We start from the raw sequence: 17842 nt of genomic DNA, 5'->3' as shown, positions 1-17842 counted from the left end.
GGGGTAATTTGGAAGAGTTCCCATCTTTGTTTAGCCCATATTTTCTACTGACAGATTACAATACATTTGTGATGATTTTGAGTCCATTTAACTGACAAATGGCATATGCAAAGGTATAATTAAAGTAAATCAGTAGCAGAAAGTCTGACTACTTTTCAGTATCAAAATCACTAGATAACAGTACTGAGGACTGCATTTCATTGCATCTGCCAGTACATTGTGCATTTTATAGTGAAATTCTGAATATAGGAATGAGTTCTGTGAAATGGGCCTCAATGGGAAAAAAACACTGAATAGGTATGCTATCAGGTTTAAATAGGCGAGAAGCTCTGTATATATGAGGGACGCATAGCCTTTAGAATGGAAAGAATCCAACAGTAATAGAGGTCATCAACAATCATGGACCTCACAATTGTCAGATAAAGAAAAGAAAATCCTCTACAACAAGTGAGCCAAGAATCTTTACTAGCGCAATCAACGCTGTCTATTTTCTTGCTAAAGGCATGGCGTGGAAAAGCAGACTTTCCAAAGGGCCAAGTGTCTTGTATCTCCATGTGTTCTCAAACTTGAAGTTGCAAGAAGAACGAGTCTTCACACGTACATACATCCTTCCACAGACCGACAGATCGAACCAATGGGGATTCCAGGGGGCAGCAGTCTCTTTTTAACTCATCCACACAAGAGCACAAAAGCACGCTGGGTAATGTCTACAAAATAATCTGGGTAATAATGCCAGTGGGGAGCCCTGCGCTGCAGCATCTGGGCATGGGAGGGAGGAAGACCACGTCACTATGACGACCAGAGCATCATGACGGCCTTCGTCAGCCCAACGTCGTTGTAGTTGAAGTAGCAGAGGCCGGCGAAGGAGAGGGCGGAGATGGCGACCAGGGAGTAGTTGGCAACCTTGGATATCGTGTCGCCGTGGACGTAGTCGATCAGAACTTGTTCCACTCCCCTGGAAGTTCAAAACAAAAGTCTTTTTAAACAGTACACGTGTACTTTAATATTTAACTCGTAAATGAAACTTTGGAATTGCATATCTTCTCTTAATAATGGATTTTAGTCTGGCACTTGTCTATTAAAGCACTTTGTGGAACTACAGATTGAAGATTATGAGAGTAGATGCCATCATTTGCAATCCCTCACACTTTCAACAAAATTTCAGGTAAATATATACAATGCATAACCTAAATTAGGATAGCTGTGGTGATACAGTAGTTTGGCTTAAAACTTCTGCTACATGGATTCATTGGTAAAGGACTAATATGCTCCCCAAGTTTACTTTTACAAGTACTTCCGAATTATCAGGATCTTCCAGCTGTCATGTCATCAAAATCATAGGCGGAAGCAAGTCACATGACTTGAGATTTGACATGTGACCATACATTCATTTTAACTCCCTACTTTGAATTTATTAGCAATCACCAGTCACTTCTGTAAAATCAACATATCAAACACAGCATGAGAGTTGGATGAAATGAGCACATGTCACAATATTTTGATAACATTAGATCTGAACTAAAGCAATACATCATATAATCAAATGAAGATACAATGAAATAAGATGAAATGAAATGAGAATACAGTTGTACATTAATGTGGGTTAAATTGCTTTTTATCTTGTTTTTTTGTTTTTGTTTTTTTGTGTTTTGTGTTGTTTTTTTTTTTTTTTTTTTTTTTTTTTTTTTTTTTTTGGGGGGGGGGGGGGGGGGTAAATCTAGTATCTTATGCACATACAACTCCATCGAGGCACACCAATTTCACACACCAGGTTCAACAAGATTCATTTGTTGTAATTTTTTTTGGATGTTTTGTTCATCTTTATTTTTGTTGGAAATTAAGAAGAAAAAAAAAAACAACCCTGAAATAAAATGTAATCAAAATTATGCTCTTTACTCTACCATGAAAGGAATTCTTGAATGATATAAAAGAAAGATTAACTTCAAATCATACTTTCATCATGCAGCACAGAAAAAGCCACAGAAAAAATAGTTCATGATCTTATATCGTCCCGACTTGATTTTGGTAATGCACTCCTATTTCAGCTACTTCAGCTATTTCTACTGCGCCTTGAGCACGTTAGTTATGTGGAATTGGCGCATTATAAGTACCCTGTATTATTATCATTATTATTATTATCATTATTATTATTATCATTAGTATTATTATCATTATTATTATTATCATTATTATTATTATTATTATTATTATTATTATTATTATTATTATTATTATTATCATAATGAGTAGAATGTAGAGAATCCTCATGAAAATACACTTCAATTCATCTTGAAGAAGGATGAGCCACTCCTGTGAGTGCTCCTACCAAGATTCACCAGACCCCTGAATCAAGACTTACCAGTGACCATGGAGAACGAGGCTGGCAGCGAGGGCATAGTCCATGGCAGGGTTCTGGATCATGAAAGCAGCTGGGATGATGCCCATGAGACCCACTGACAGCAACCTCTCTGCATTCCAGTGCTTAGAGGGCAGCAGACCAGCACCTGAAAAAAAAAAAAAAAAAAAAACACATACAGTGTATATATATATATATATATATATAAACAATATAAAAATATACATATCATATATATATAAAAATCAAGGAAAGACCAAACTTCTGTGAAACAAACAAACAAACAAAAAAGAAGTTACAACTTCAAAATGAAAGTATACATAAAGGTGAAATCCACCTCAGTTGAAATTAAAGTGAAAACTTACAGTGTAGTAAAAGATATACAATGTATATTTCTTTTAGTAGCTCATATCAAAACATAAAACTCTTTTCTTTAATCAAGGTCAAAATCTGGACACAAGAATGTGTTACAGTGTATGTACTTGGATTGCCAACATGCATAAATAAATGTGTAGTATTGCACACGTTTATGTGTGTATGTGTGTATGTACAGATGTGTGCATTTTTGCACAAGAAACAACCTGATTATCAATTTTCAAATTCTTTTGTATAGAAATTGTTTTTTCTAATTCATGCTTCACTTCCCACAAAAACACACAAAGAAACAATGAAAAAAAAAAAAAAAACGAGGTTGGCATGTTTAAAAACTCACTCTGCTGGTTCTGTTGGGTGGTGTGAAGGGCATTCAGCATGGCGGGTGAGTGAGCCTGGTAGGGCGACTTGAGGAAAGTACTCGTCATGAGACGAGGACCGCTCAGAAGAACTTTAGGGCGGGAGACAGAACATAAGATACACAAATTACAGTAAAAACTCTACCGGAACGGTAAAGTTGAAGAAATATAAATCAAAGGCTTTTTGTTGGACATAGACCCTAGTAAAAAACCTTGCGAAGCAGCTACTGTACATCACTACATAATAATTTTAATATCTTGTGCACACTAATAGTACATTGTACAACCAGACCATGTGTACATTGTAGATGTCTAGGGGTAAATTTCAGAATGTAAAACCTTATAAAATGAACCTTCCTCACCTTTAGAAAATTCTATATCTATCCTTTGTGTTAACAAACAGAATCCTGATGGCTTTAGACCCTATACTATTGGTATAGCGATCGAAATAGGGTTTCTATGTGCAGCTGCATACTACAATAATGTACACACTTTACGTGCTTTAAAAAGGTTGTTTTCCAGCTTTGTTGAACAGTTACCAAGTCCTTTCGCTTAGGGCCTACTGACTTGTTGTAGTACAGGATGTACATGTAGACCTCTACCCTAGACTATATCACTTGTAATAAAGTTGTACATCATAACTTGTTAGACAATAATTATGTTTTCCAACCAATTCCAGCTCAATGAGCTTTGATTGTTAAACAGTCATCAACATACAACTAGTATAGCCAATCAATAGCCATGCATTGCACAAACATCTTCTTCTGTAAGACTATAAAGTCAGTGACCACTATCAACTTGCTGATTATTCTGTCACTTTCGTTACTAATTACATGTAGATAATATAGAAACCTACCACAAGTTGCTCTCGGTTTCACCAGTTAGCAAATTAGGCCCATAAGTATAGCAAACAACGTTGCACTAGCGCTAAAACTACATTGTGCAATCGTGTTGTGTTCTTGTGTATCGTGACACACTGTGCTGTGGGGACCACACACACACTGTATGGACGGATATGAATGACGCTTGTATAGATTGTAGGGCTGGCTAGGACCTCTAATACTGTATTGTAGAACCTACGTAGCGTAGTACACGTACGTGGGGCTACGAAAAACATGGACACTCGTTTCAGAAAGAATACAGCGATGGTGATATTTAATCAAGTAAACGTACCTCTAGAACGGAGCAGATTCATTGTCATAGTGCTAATCTGCTATAGTAAGTGCAATAAAAGAAGAATGTAGAAAATAACGAAGCACTTTAACACGGCACCGTCGGTGATTCCTTCTCGAAAACGACCACGAAGCCTGGCTAAAAGTTTGTTGAACCGGGCATGTGAAGAAATCGTTCCTCTTATAGACTCATATTCGCACTATTATCATCACATTGAAAATTATCTTTACCTTGATAGCAATAAGACATCGTCAAATTCACAATTTTTATTGATCAGTATTTCTTAATTTCTTATTTTTTCATTCATTGTTTTTTTTATTGGCAACTCAAAAAAAATATTTTTCTGATATTAATTAAACACTTTGAAAATAAGTCTATCATTTTGTGTATGAAAATAGGAGCGAGGCCAAGCATCGCACCGTGTATGTAACGTGTGTGTACGTACAATGAAGGAGCACAGTGACGGAGGCTCGACTCCGATCCGCCGATACAACACCTAGTGCGATAGATGCATGCTTTTATGACTGACCCAGTTAATAAACCCTCCCTGGAAAAGGAGACCTTTGGGCCATAATGTACACCTGTCCTGGATGAGCTCAACAGCGACCGACATTTACGATGATTTGCATTATTCTTGTAGCAGGGCATGGTACCATCTTAGAAAATGAGATCAAGGTATTGTTTGCACTGATTTTTTTAATATTTCCGTTTTATTGCTTGCAAAATATTGACATATTGAGCTTATGTACGCGGTAGGCTTCCTATTAAAACTGACATAGCCTATGTCTTGTGTTGATCTAGCTTTCAACGTAAATTGTGCCTGTTCGCTCCCGAAGCTCTGGCGGGAAGATGCCACCACGCGCCGCCGCTACCACACGTACACTGTGGTGGAACGAGCACAGCGTACTATCTTTTCCCACGCCACTACGGTACCACATCTAGCCGGAATTTGATTTAATTTTCTATCCAGTTATGAATCAGTCTGTTGCCTGGCTTGTGATGTGTTCTGATGTTGATGGCTGTTTAGGTTGACCATTTGATTATAGTAGTAGATCGTGACAAGGCCGCAAGACTAGAGCACAAGTCTTTGTAAAAAAAGAAAAAAAAAATGTTGCGCTCGTGGATGGGGAGCAATTTAGGACAGGTTCTAATAAGGCTGTAGTCTTTATAGGGCGTTCTAACAGTTAGCAGGGAGGTGAGACCTCCCTGCAGTTAGTGAGTGTCTACGCAATATACTACACCACAGACCAGTCAGTGTGGTTTCTAGACCTAGTCACTTCTTTTACCTATTAATTAGGCTATTACCTGGTTGTAGTTGAATTCCGTTAAGACTATGGAGGGTGACTCAACCAAGGCAGTGACTAGAGTGGGGGCACTGCCACTGATCTGTTTTTATCATTTTACCTTTTTTTAGATTTGTACATCTTTAATTTGATTTTGAATACTTTTACACTATTGGAAGTTGCAATTTCTTTTGGGATGCTGTTCCATGCAGTGTGTTGTTTGTTTGTTTGTTTGTTTGTTTGGGTTTGTTCTGTTATCTGCTGACTGGTCTTGTTAGTCTTTGAAATCTGGCTAGTCTCTCAATTGCTATTCATTTTTTACGACCAACAGAGAGAGAAAAAAGAAACAAACAACAACCCCAATACCAAACAAAGAAGTACAAATATTTATTCATACACCTGCATCTGTGCACATTGTTTTTTCTCTCCCTCTCTCTCTCTCTCTCTCTGTCTCTCTCCCTCTCAGACCCAAGAAGATAGTTTGGAGTGAAGAATACAAAATCTTTGAAAATATTTTGTTATCAAGCCTATAAGGGCTTTCTGTGTAAAGCTGTAATCATGATAATAATGATAATAATAATAATACCAATACTGGTAATGATAATAATGATAATCTACAATGATAAACATATGCAATTAATGTCTTTTGACTCCTTGAGCTGGGGTATCACACTGTCTGTGTTTGGTTTCTGCTATCTACCACAGCTCTATTCTTTAATATTTAAATCAGTTACCAACCTTACCATATAATCATAATTAATAGTTTATTTTTTGATACACATGAATATATCTTGACCCTTCTCCACGGGCTAAACCACCAACATTTGTGATTCTTTGTCTTTAAAAAACAGATCACACAATTCGACATTGATAAGCACGACCCTTGTCACTGAATACAAATCGTCAAAAGGTTATAATGTCATTCCATGAATTCTGTATGCAGGGCCTGACACTAACTTTTATTTTTGGTGGCCCGATCGGGCCACCAAAATCATTAATTTTTATTTTTTGGTGGCCCGAAAGTAAAATCTGGTGGCCCGATAAAAAAAATCAAGAAAAACATAAGAAATACTAAATCGGTCTTACTGAACATATAAATGAAATATCAAGTATTACTGAAGTGATACATGTACCCATGTCTAAAATAAATGAAGAGAAAATTCAATCATCTTACCGTTATTCTGAGTTCTAAGATTTAGCAAATAGGCTTACAGATTAAGGTATTATTATAAAAGTTGATGCCTATTTAGGTGGTCAAAACTTACGTTTGAAACGATAGAGTGGGAGCATTTGCAGACATGTGTGAACATCCGACATCTGTTTTGGCATTATAAAGAGCTGGAAGTTACCGTTATTCATTTCTGATTGTAAAAGCAATTATCCAACATTTACTAGTATTTTAACACCGTACGGAGCCGAATGTTACTATTAATTTTTTTTCATGAATGTAAAAGCAAAGAACTGACATTCATTTTAGCATCTTACGGAGCTGAATGTTATCCTTATTCATTTCTGAACGTGAAAGCAAACATCCCCAATTTATTTTTGCATCTAACTGAGCCGATTGATACCGATAATCGTTTCCAAATGTAAAAGCAATAATCTGTTATTCATTTTAGCATCGTACGGAGCAGAATATTACCGTTATTCATTTTAAAATTTCAAAAGCAAACACCCAACATTTGTTTTATTATCGTACGGAGCCGAATGTTACTGCTGTCCACTTCCGAAAGTGAAATGAATTATCTGACAATTTGGCATTGTACGGAGCCGAATTTTACTGTTTTTCATTTTTGAACGTCAAAGCAGACATCAGACATCAGACATTAAATATTTTACCATCAAACGCAGCTGAAAGTTACTGTTATTCATTTCGAAATGTAATAGCAAATATCCGACATTCATTTTAGCATCGTATGGAGCTGAATATGATACTGCTATTCACTTCCGAACGTAAAAGCAATCATCTGACATTTATTTTAGCATCTTCCTTAGCCGAATGTTATTGCTATTTACTTTCGAAAGTAAAAGCAAACAACCGACATTTATTTAATCGTCAATAGGGGTTGAATATCATTGTTATTCATTTCCGAACGTCAAAGGGCAAGGGATCATTCGACATTTATTTTAGCATCTTCCGCAGCTGATCTGTTATTGCTATTTACTTCAAACCTGAACGTGAACATCCGATATTTATTTTACTATCTATATGGAGTTGAATATTATTGTTCATTTCCGAACGTCAGAGCAAAATTGATATCCGACATCTATTTTAGCATCTTCCGGAGCTGAATGTTGTTGCTATGTACATTCGAACATAAAAGCAAACATGAGACATTAGGTCAATTCCAGCGTAACGGACATGACATTCAGACCACTTTTTTGTGATTCAAACCATCACACAGTGAAATTGGGAGTCTCCAAAAGATTCTGATTTAGTTTATCAGACACATTTAAGTATATGTAATGTACACAGAAAATTTCATGGAAATTTGTCAAGTGGTTGTTGAGAAATTGCATTTTTAGCGAGCATAACGGACATGACACTAAATGGACAAGGCATTTTGATCTACTTACCATTATGAAAATTCCTGTGAATTTTTGGATAAGATTCAGCTGGTTTTGGTCTTGATTAAACCTTTAGGTCATGCTTTACTCATAAAGTCCTAATTTAGAGTAGTTTTACTGTTCATTCTTTTTTAATAGTTTAAAATATTGTGTAACGGACATGACACTTCGAGTGTAACGGACATGACAGTTTTGTCCACTTTTTGTAAGCTAAGAGAATTTTTTTATTACAAGGTATAGCAGATATTCAATTGTTGGCATAGTAAGGTTAGAAGATAGGGACACACATCATAACTGCAATCATGTAATATTTCTTATATTTATATCATTTAAGGGGGGTTAGTCTTTGTTTATATTTACAAAACAAACAAATATAAAACAAATTCGCTCCTGCACCAGCTAGCTACAATTAGTGACAAATTTCAAGTTACTACCACCCACCATAGCAAAACAGGACATACAACGTGTATTACTATTTTATACTATGGTTATTTTTTTTCTTAGTGGCCTAATATTTGATACTTAGTATTATACACTAGCGTAACGGACATGACACCCTTGTAAGGTGAACCATATTTTCACTTCTTTGTTTCAGAATAAAAAGATTAAAATAACTGCACACTGCTAACTACATTATATTGTTGAACAAAACATCAAAAAGTCCATTTATTGCAGGTTTCAGTGATCTAACAGCTACTCTCAAGCACATGGAGTACAATGCCAAGAGTACCACAATGGCATACACTTTGTACATGTACAACACAGAAGACCATGTCTCCATATCTGCGGATAGGCAAAGAAAACAGAACGAACCAGATCTGTATGAGATAGAAAGTTTGAATACAGCATCATTAAAATGCACTCAGGATTGCATCAGGGCAATTCCGCGGTTAGTAACGTTACATTTTAGGGACATTCTCAAGATTTAGATTAGACTCATTTCTCTATCTGTGGATGTGAAGTCTCATTAATGTCACCAGAGATCATTCTAGTGTAGACCTAGAACAGAGCAAAGAATGAAATCATTTCATGGATTATTTTAGAAGAAAGGTCTGCTTTTAATGCTGGTTAGTAACGTTACAAAAAAAGGACATAAAAAATTGATGAGCATCTTTGAACAAAAAGTTTGCTAAAACTGGTATAGCTTGAAATATATCAACACTTATTTTTCATTTCTAGCTTTAAGGGCAATATCTACCCCAAATATCCTTTCTCATTGTAACTTTGTTTGAAAATTAAGTACAAAAATCATGGTTAGTAACGTTACAGTTAGTAACATTACGGTTTGTCCAGTGATTACAGAATTGTGTGTTAACTCAAATCATTACATGTTTCCTCATGAGAATGCAAAGTTAAAGCTAAGAAACATCAGATAAGACATGAAACTCTTATTTCAATCATCAAACTCATGCAGTATAGTACCATTGTACTTGTACTATGTGTTAAAAAAGACTAGAAAAAAGTTTGCATAAATTACAAACTACTAAAAAGTACCACTTTTAAAGACTAGGTCAAGTGATATCCACAGTTTCAAAACTTTGCCAATCACTGTTGTTCATCATGACTCACAGTAATTCACAAAAGCAGCCTGTTTTATTGAGCAAAACAGTTATGTGTTCCTTATCAAGAGTAACTTTTATAAAGGGGAAAGAAATCAAAGAGCAAAAACTAATGTACCGGTATGTACAAATGTAGTATGTACAGTGTATGACCAATTGTGGTGTGCGTAGTCATTGCACAATAGGAATCCAGCATAATGCAATGTTTTATATTATTGTGAAAGTGGTTTAAGTCATCTGATGTTAACTCAAATAATACAGTGTATTAGTTGACTTCATGTTTATTCAAGTCTAGAGACATGTATTTTTTTTTCTTTTAGACCAGTTTGAATGTCTAATCTTTGCACTGTTCTGTAAACAAAAGTCTGTTCGCTGTACCTGAAGCGTAATTAACCCCAACAAACCATTGTATGATAATTTCAAATTGGGACAGAAAATTTGAAATGATGGCCTTAATTGTTTTTAACACTACTTTCCACACAAAATGCTCTACTGGCCCACAGATTCCATCAATAGCCCCTTCCCATGGGAAGTGGTTAAAAAAAAAAAAAAGATCGCTCAACGTGCACCTTGTGAGCCTTCTGTAGTGATGCGAATGCTGCAGACCCCCCCCCCCAACATTTCCTGCCACAATTCCGCAACACGCAAAGATTTTGCCGCATCGTTTCATGACTTTTTTCATTGAAGTCTCCCGCATATTTTGAGACCAAATTTGCGACATCCGGGTACACCATTCTGCAGTTATGTAATGTTTTGCATAAATCCATGTCGACCTGAAAACAGCTCAAATTCATGATATCGTGTTAAAATCCAATGCAAATTGTGTTTTTTCGTTAATTTGATAATAATTAGATTGTTTCAACCTTTGATCAGTAAAACTAATCAATTGTAATGTAGATAAGCTTGAAAAAGTGCCTGAAACAAATTTTGGCCAAAAAAACCCCAATAGAAAACAAAAGGTAAAAAAACATTAAAATACATAAGAAATTAACAAAATAAAAAACAAAAGAAACTGATTTTGATTTTGCTATTTTTTTGCAACAAAATGATTTGATGTGTCTTGAGGAACTCTTACACAAAAATTTAGCAATCCTTCAGTCTTTTTTATGGAGTTATAGGTGAAAATATGATTTCCTGTATAAATTTGTATATTTAATTTACTAAAAAAAAAAGCCAATATCTTTTTACTGTATGATCACATAATCTTGTAGTTGACATCTGGCTCTATCATCAGGCAAAATTTTGCCAGACCAGGACCTGTCCATTGGAGTCTTATTCACTTATTTCATGGTTAGTAACGTTACAATACACACAGGCTGTGGTTAGTAACGTTACGTGGTTAGTAACGTTACACATTTTGACTGCCGTTATTTCTAACTTCTATAATGATTAGTAATACTTATTTTTATATTTCAATTAGTCATTGGACACAGCAGGAAAAATTGAAATATTATCATTCATAGACACTTTATACTCTCTGGAGGTAAATAATTTCACTTTTTGGTTAGTAACGTTACATGACTGTCTGATGGTTGGGGAAATGCACACATGTTTGCATTTCGAAGACATGTAAGTTGATTTTACTTAATCTATCCATGAAAGCACTGCATTGCCTCTATGAATTCAATATTTGTGGCTAGAAAATGGCATTTGACTTGACTAGCTATCTTCTTTGCCATTATGGAGATTTTGCTGATGAAATTCAATCTGAAAGATTACTTGTTCAAAATTGGTGAATTCGATACCTAAAACTATCAAGATACCCTGAAAAATAGTTTTCCCTGAATTATCAATGTGTTCTTTCCGAAGTCAAACACAAAAATCAAGGAAAAAAACAAATTGAAATTTTATGGTCATGTCCCTCTAATTGCGGAATTGCCCATCAACTTTTATGCAATGAAACAGGACCACAAAACTGTTTGGTACCATTATCAAATTAGTGTTATCATCTGAAAGAAATAAGGTATGTAAATTTCATTTCGGCAAAGTTCTTTCATTTGGCATTAATGTCATCCTTGGAGTAGAATCATCCTCTGATATCCAATCTTAGATAGACTATTGTAAAAACTTCCACTGCTAGTACCAGTACTTTATCATTGTCAACAAATGCTTTCTTTTCTTGGCTAGAAGTGAATGATGAAGCCCCCTTTTTTTTTTGAGAATTTTCACAACGTAATCCATTTCCATGTAGAGTGGTCACCTGGGCAACAAAGTATTTCTTGTTTTCTTCACGGCAAATTCAACTTGTACAAATTGTATAATCAACTTATTGCTTGCTTAGGCACTTCTTAAGGCTTGCCAGAGTGGTGTACTGGTTACATTATTCTCACCAGCTTGTGAGTAGGACTTGTTGAAATACTGGATGCTTTCCCTACCAACTGGTTGTAACTGATTATACAGTGTACCTTTCAGTGGATAAACATTTTCTCATAACATCTCAAAATTGTGCTTTTTGTACAATGCTGTGCGCTGTCATATGGTCGGTATATCCCTTGGCATAGAGGTACATCTAGTTTAGTTGTATTGATGAAATGGATAGGAAGCATTCAGGCCGACTTCCTCTGACGATAGAGCTACAGCACTGTACATGTACTGTCAACATGCTTGAAAGCAAACAATTCCATTCTCAGCCCTCTTGGCAAGTGATATCTCATTAACGTGCCACTGAAGGTGTGGATTTATAGTCATAGAGATGAGGGAGGTACATGCATGGATGCAGCACAAACATTTTTTTTTTTTAAATTATGAGGCAACACCATCATTGAAGACATTGATGCTGGTGACATATGGATTCTTTGTTGTTGTATCATCAGTGATCATCGGATGCACGAGGATCCATTTGTGCAGGAGTTCCAGGCTGTTGTGTTGACTCCATGGCAAATATGTGTTTAATAATGTGGTCTACAATGTACTTAGTGCTCATTTTAAGTATTGAAGGGAAGGCCAACAGTGAAAACTCCATTGTCTAAATACTCCTTGGAATGACAGCTGCTGTTTATCAGTCAGGATTACAAGAGGTGGGAATGGATCAAACCGGTGTAACAGGGTAGCAAGATCATCTAAAATCAACAGTCTTCCAGTGGCAGAAAGCAAAGTCTGCTAGTTTTTGTTTTATTGAGTGATGTGCAGACTTAATTATTTACTCAAGCATAGAAATGTCCTACTATCCTCAAGCAATTAAAACTGATCACCACCCTGTTTCACTGGGCCACAGTGTTATTTCTGCCATTACTAATATGAGGTGTCATGTCCGTTACGCAAAGTGTCATGTCCGTTACGCCATTTACAGGAAAACTAGAAGTGGTATAGAAAAGTGGTTTCCACACATGCAAGGGGATTCAATCCTAACATAGAAAATGAATTTACAGCAATTTTACACTAATTTCCTCATGGCTATGAAAACTTATAGTAAAAAACGTAACGGACATGACGCTCCAAATGTTATAGAAATCACACAACTTTGAGGATCAATGGGTCAAAAACTGATGAATGCTAAGGAAGTTGGTTGTGATTTTCCGTTGATATACACACTGGACTATGATTTAAAAGTTGAACAAGGCCTCTAGGACATATCTGGCCTTCTTTAAAGACAGGAACACTAAACTCTTTAAAAATAGCCAAATTTTTGCATCATTGCAAGATATCATACAGTATTTTCATTGACTGAGAAAAATACAAAATTTTGTAATGACAAAGATGCGACTAGTGAAAAATGAAAATATATATGTTGCTTTTTTAGAATATTTGAGAACTTAAGTGAAACTCAAAACTTCATTTTTTCACCAAAGTGAACATTTCTCATGGAATTGCCCATTATTCTTATCATTCACCTGAACGTGAACATCCGGTATTTATTTTACTATCTATATGGAGTTGAATATCATATTTATTCATTTCCGAACGTCAAAGGGATCATTCGACACTTACTTTAGCATCTTCTGGAGCTGAATGTTGTTGTTATTTACTTTCCAACGTAAAAGCAAACATCCGGCATTTATTTTCTCATCGTACGGAGTTGAATATTATTAGTATTCATTTCCGAACATCAAAGCTAACATTCCACATTTATTTCAGCATCTTCTGGAGCCGAATGTTATCCTTATTCATTTCCGAATGCAAAACCAAACATCCGACACTTCTTTTAGTATCATACGGAGCCGAATATTACCGTTATTCATTTCCAAAATAAAAAGCAAACATCCGGCATGTATTTTCTCATCGTACGGAGTTGAATATTATTTTAATAGTATTCATTTCCGAACGTCAAAGCTAACATTCCACATTTATTTCATCATCTTCTGGAGCCGAATGTTATCCTTATTCATTTCCGAACGCAAAATCAAACATCCGACACTTATTTTAGTATCATACGGAGTGGAATATTACCGTTATTCATTTCCAAAATAAAAAGCAAACATCTGACATTTGTTTTAGCATCTTACCAAGCCGATTGTTACCGCTGTCCATCTACAGAAGTAAAGGCAATTATCCGACTTTTTGGTGGCCCGATTGGGCCACCAAAATCTTCATTTCTGAAATTTTGGTGGCCCCGGGCCACCGTTAGTGTCGAGCCCTGCTGTATGTCAGGAAATGACTTCATTATAATCCATTCCTTGAACTCCTATTTCTATAGACAGACCTCTCGGGCAAATATTCATCCCTGGAAGGTGTTCCCAAGGCACTGCTCCCCGGTGTTGGGGGAAGGAAGATTTTGGATTTCTGGTGGGACGCCATCAACATGTAAGTCAGCTTTTATCGCCTGCATGTGCCCACCTCATTACTGCATTACCCTGATAGTGATAGGGTCACAAGTTATTGATAATGTGAGAAAAAAAAATTTACTTGCTAGAGTATGCTTAAAAATGATAATGATTACAAAAATAGTAAAATAATAGTGATAATAATTCATTGCATCTGATAAATTCTTCTTACACACAAATATTTCAAAATTACGTCATCAATGTAATGTTACATCAATGTTACATCTGATACACCAAAAAAAAAAATGAAATTATCCATAATTATTACAACCAATTGATACCTTACCCAGATATCAATTGGTTGTAATAATTATGGATAATTTCATTTTTTTTTTTTGGTGTATCAGATGTAACATTGATGTAACATTACATTGATGACGTAATTTTGAAATATTTGTGTGTAAGAAGAATTTACTCACACAAACACACACACACACGCGCACCCATACACACACTCACACATACAAAATACATACCACCCTTACTCACACTATGTCTCATATTACTCTCAAATGCTATTGCACACACATACATCTCACCATGTTTATTTTCGTAACTTAAACTCACATGTTGTAATTAAAGATCATATTATATTGTTTTTTTTTCTTTAAATGAAAACATTATATGAGCAATTATTGAAAGTTTTCTTTTTATGACTTATATGATACAGAATTTTTTGGTTAAAATTGATTTACAAGACAGTTGTATATTATCCATACTTGGTCTATTTCATATGCTATCCTTATGTATACATTGGGCAAGCAGAATTATATGTTATGCAATATGTACCTTTGAACTATGATGAATTTGTCAAATTGTAATATGTAATTGTAATTTTTTGTCTTGTTCACTATGTGGACTACATGTAAAAAAACCAGTGAAAAGAGAATTTCCTTTATGGACAATAAAGCAATTCATTCATTCATTCATTCATTCATTCATTGCATTAATATGGTGCCTTATACATAATATTATAATGTTCGGGCATTTTTAAGCACACTGGTGCCATTTATGTGAGAAAATTAGTATTTTGTAAGCACAATAACACAAGGACAATGCAAAACCAAAGTAACAGTAACAAAACAAGATCATACAAAAATTACAAATGCACATGTATTGATACTGTAATCTGAACATGATATCATTAAAGTATCCCCTATTCTGGTGTTATTACTGTAGTTATTCAGTGATCCTGCTTCTATTTGTCGTCCCTATAGTGTCTCATAAACACCAATAGCTCTTTCATAAATGCTGGAGATACAGGAAAATGATCTGCATCTTACAATATTTTTATGAGTATTCAAATCATGACTGAAAACACAGTTTATCGTTTAACTGTGCATTATTGTCCAGCATATCAGAAGCTTTTGAGCACAGAAGAAAATATCTACTTAAGTTTTAGGCTTTATAAATTGATATTATTTTCATTTGATATTATTGATATAATAATAATAATAATAATATGAACACTTGTAGTGCGCCGGTATCCATCATGAAAAGATGCTCATGGCGCAAGAAAGAGAGGCAGAGAGAAAAAAACCAGTGAAAAGGAGGTATGAGAAAAGGAATTGGAAATGTTTACGAAAAAAGCTTGTCTAAATAACCAAGTTTTAAGTGAGCTCTAAACTCACTTTAAGAGAGGACAGATTGCATAATTTGTTTTGTTTTGTTTTATTTTTCCAGGAGGCAACTTTTCAAAGAAGTGTATCTGGTAACGAATGCAGACAAGTGAGTTCATGAACAAAATTGCCAAACAATACATCTTTTCAAGGACAAGAAGGGTTTGGAATGTTCTCTCATCCAGCACTTTGATATTTCATATCATCATCATGGTTTCTAATAGTATGATAGATCACAAGAAGTTCAAGTCTGAATCCTCCATCTCAACCAAAACTATACCATCCCATTTTAGTAACATTTGTTGTTGGTGTTGATGTTGATGTTCCCTCAGCCTTTTCTTGAATGTTTGTCGTGTTCAGGCTTTTTGTGAATGTGTATTAAAGCTGAAGCCAAAGGGGGTTAGATTTCTCTAGAAAACTCAAGCTAATGATATCCAACTCAGTGATTAGAATTCTCACAACTTTTCTTCCTTTTATGTGATTGCTGTCCCTGCCTGTTTGTCATTTTGCCTCTGACGAAGATTCTGCTAGGGTAGAAAGCTCAGTCCCCTTTTGACTCCATTTCACTCCATTGATTTGCCACTTTTGGATAAGCAGTTGTCAGCAGCTGTTTTTGCTCAACTTTTCTTCCATTTACTCTTTTTAGCTCACCTGAGCCAAAGGCTCAAGTGAGCTATTGCGATCGCCCTTCGTCCGGCGTCCGTCGTGCGTCGTGCGTCGTGCGTCGTCCGTCGTCCGTCGTCCGTCGTCCGTCGTGCGTCGTCCGTCGTGCGTCGTGCGTAAACTTTTTACATTTTCATCTTCTTCTTGAAAACCCCAAGACCGATTTTCATCAAACTTGGCAGGTAGCATCCCTAGGGGGTTAGGAACTCAATTTGTTAAAATGGGCACCATGCCCCACCCAGGGGGCCCCCAGGGGGGCCCAAACCCCCCAAAATTAAGGAATCTGTAAAAATCTTCTTCTCTAGAACCAGAAGTGATAGAGCTAAGTTAATACTATGAGTTAGTACATTGATGACTGTAGTTTCAAGTTTGTTCATGGCAGAATCAGGGGTGCCCCCCTTGGGACCCAGGGGAGGGGGGTGGGGAAGGGTTCAAATGGGGCCTAAATTGTACATTTTCATCTTCTTCTTGAGAACCCCATGACCCATTTTCACCAAACTTGGCAGGTAGCATCCCTAGGGGGTTAGGAACTCAATTTGTTAAAATGGGCACCATGCCCCATCTAGGGGGCCCCCAGGGGGCCCAAACCCCCCAAAATTAAGGAATCCGCAAAAATCTTCTTCTCTAGAACCAGAAGTGATAGAGCTAAGTTAATACTATGAGTTAGTACATTGATGACTGTAGTTTCAAGTTTGTTCATGGCAGAATCAGGGGTGCCCCCCTTGGGACCCAGGGGAGGGGGTGAGGAGGGGTCCTAATGGGGCCTAAATTGTACATTTTTATCTTCTTCTTGAAAACCCCATGACCCATTTTCACCAAACTTGGCAGGTAGCATCCCTAGGGGGTTAGGATCTCAATTTGTTAAAATGGGCACCATGCCCAACCCAGGGGGCCCCCAGGGGTCCCAACCCCCCCCCCCCCCCCCCCCCCATGAAGGAATCTTTATAAATCTCTAGAATCAGAAGTTATAGAGCTGAGATAATATCATGAGTGAGTACATTAATGACTGTAGTTTCAAGTTTGTTCATAGGAGATCCAGGGGTGCCCCTCTTGGGTAGGGGGGGGGGGGGGGGGGGGTGGGTGGTTGGAAGGGTCCAAATGGGGGCCTGAATTGTACATTTTCATCTTCT

At 36.3% G+C, this 17842-nt stretch overlaps 2 protein-coding genes across 2 annotated transcripts in view; one reads left to right on the top strand and one right to left on the bottom strand.

Annotated features, from left to right (window-relative positions):
- Positions 1-726: 726 nt before the first annotated feature.
- On the bottom strand, positions 727-4288 carry LOC139712251 (succinate dehydrogenase [ubiquinone] cytochrome b small subunit A, mitochondrial-like). The gene is made up of 4 exons (XM_071624090.1): positions 4261-4288; positions 3069-3179; positions 2360-2504; positions 727-955 (listed from the first exon to the last, which is right to left on the bottom strand). Exons 1-4 carry the CDS (start codon positions 4286-4288, stop codon positions 790-792), a joined length of 450 nt encoding a protein of 149 aa, XP_071480191.1. The 3' UTR covers positions 727-789.
- Positions 4289-4878: 590 nt separating this feature from the next.
- Positions 4879-17842, top strand: part of LOC139712263 (uncharacterized) — a 45817-nt gene continuing 32853 nt past the window's right edge. The window contains exons 1-3 of the mRNA XM_071624102.1: positions 4879-4935; positions 14304-14410; positions 16114-16158. Of these exons, the coding sequence (XP_071480203.1) occupies positions 4879-4935; positions 14304-14410; positions 16114-16158 (209 nt within the window). The remainder of the gene's footprint in view (positions 4936-14303; positions 14411-16113; positions 16159-17842) is intronic.

Source organism: Diadema antillarum, unplaced genomic scaffold (genome assembly GCF_040938485.1).
Source record: "Diadema antillarum isolate AM-2024a unplaced genomic scaffold, OU_Dant_1.0 seq00001779_RagTag, whole genome shotgun sequence".
Classification (NCBI taxonomy): domain Eukaryota; kingdom Metazoa; phylum Echinodermata; class Echinoidea; order Diadematoida; family Diadematidae; genus Diadema; species Diadema antillarum.
Note: the sequence above shows the minus strand (reverse complement) of the source record. Positions and strands in the feature narration are given on the sequence as shown.

Bases quoted from the DNA above. Each gene is read 5' to 3' on its own strand.
- LOC139712251 (XM_071624090.1), bottom strand. From the start codon at position 4,288: ATGACAATGAATCTGCTCCGTTCTAGAG. The intron at 3,180-4,260 runs GTACGTTTACTT...CCCGCCCTAAAG, and splicing joins GAATCTGCTCCGTTCTAGAG to TTCTTCTGAGCGGTCCTCGT. The intron at 2,505-3,068 runs GTGAGTTTTTAA...TTTTTTTTTCAG, and splicing joins CACCCAACAGAACCAGCAGA to GTGCTGGTCTGCTGCCCTCT.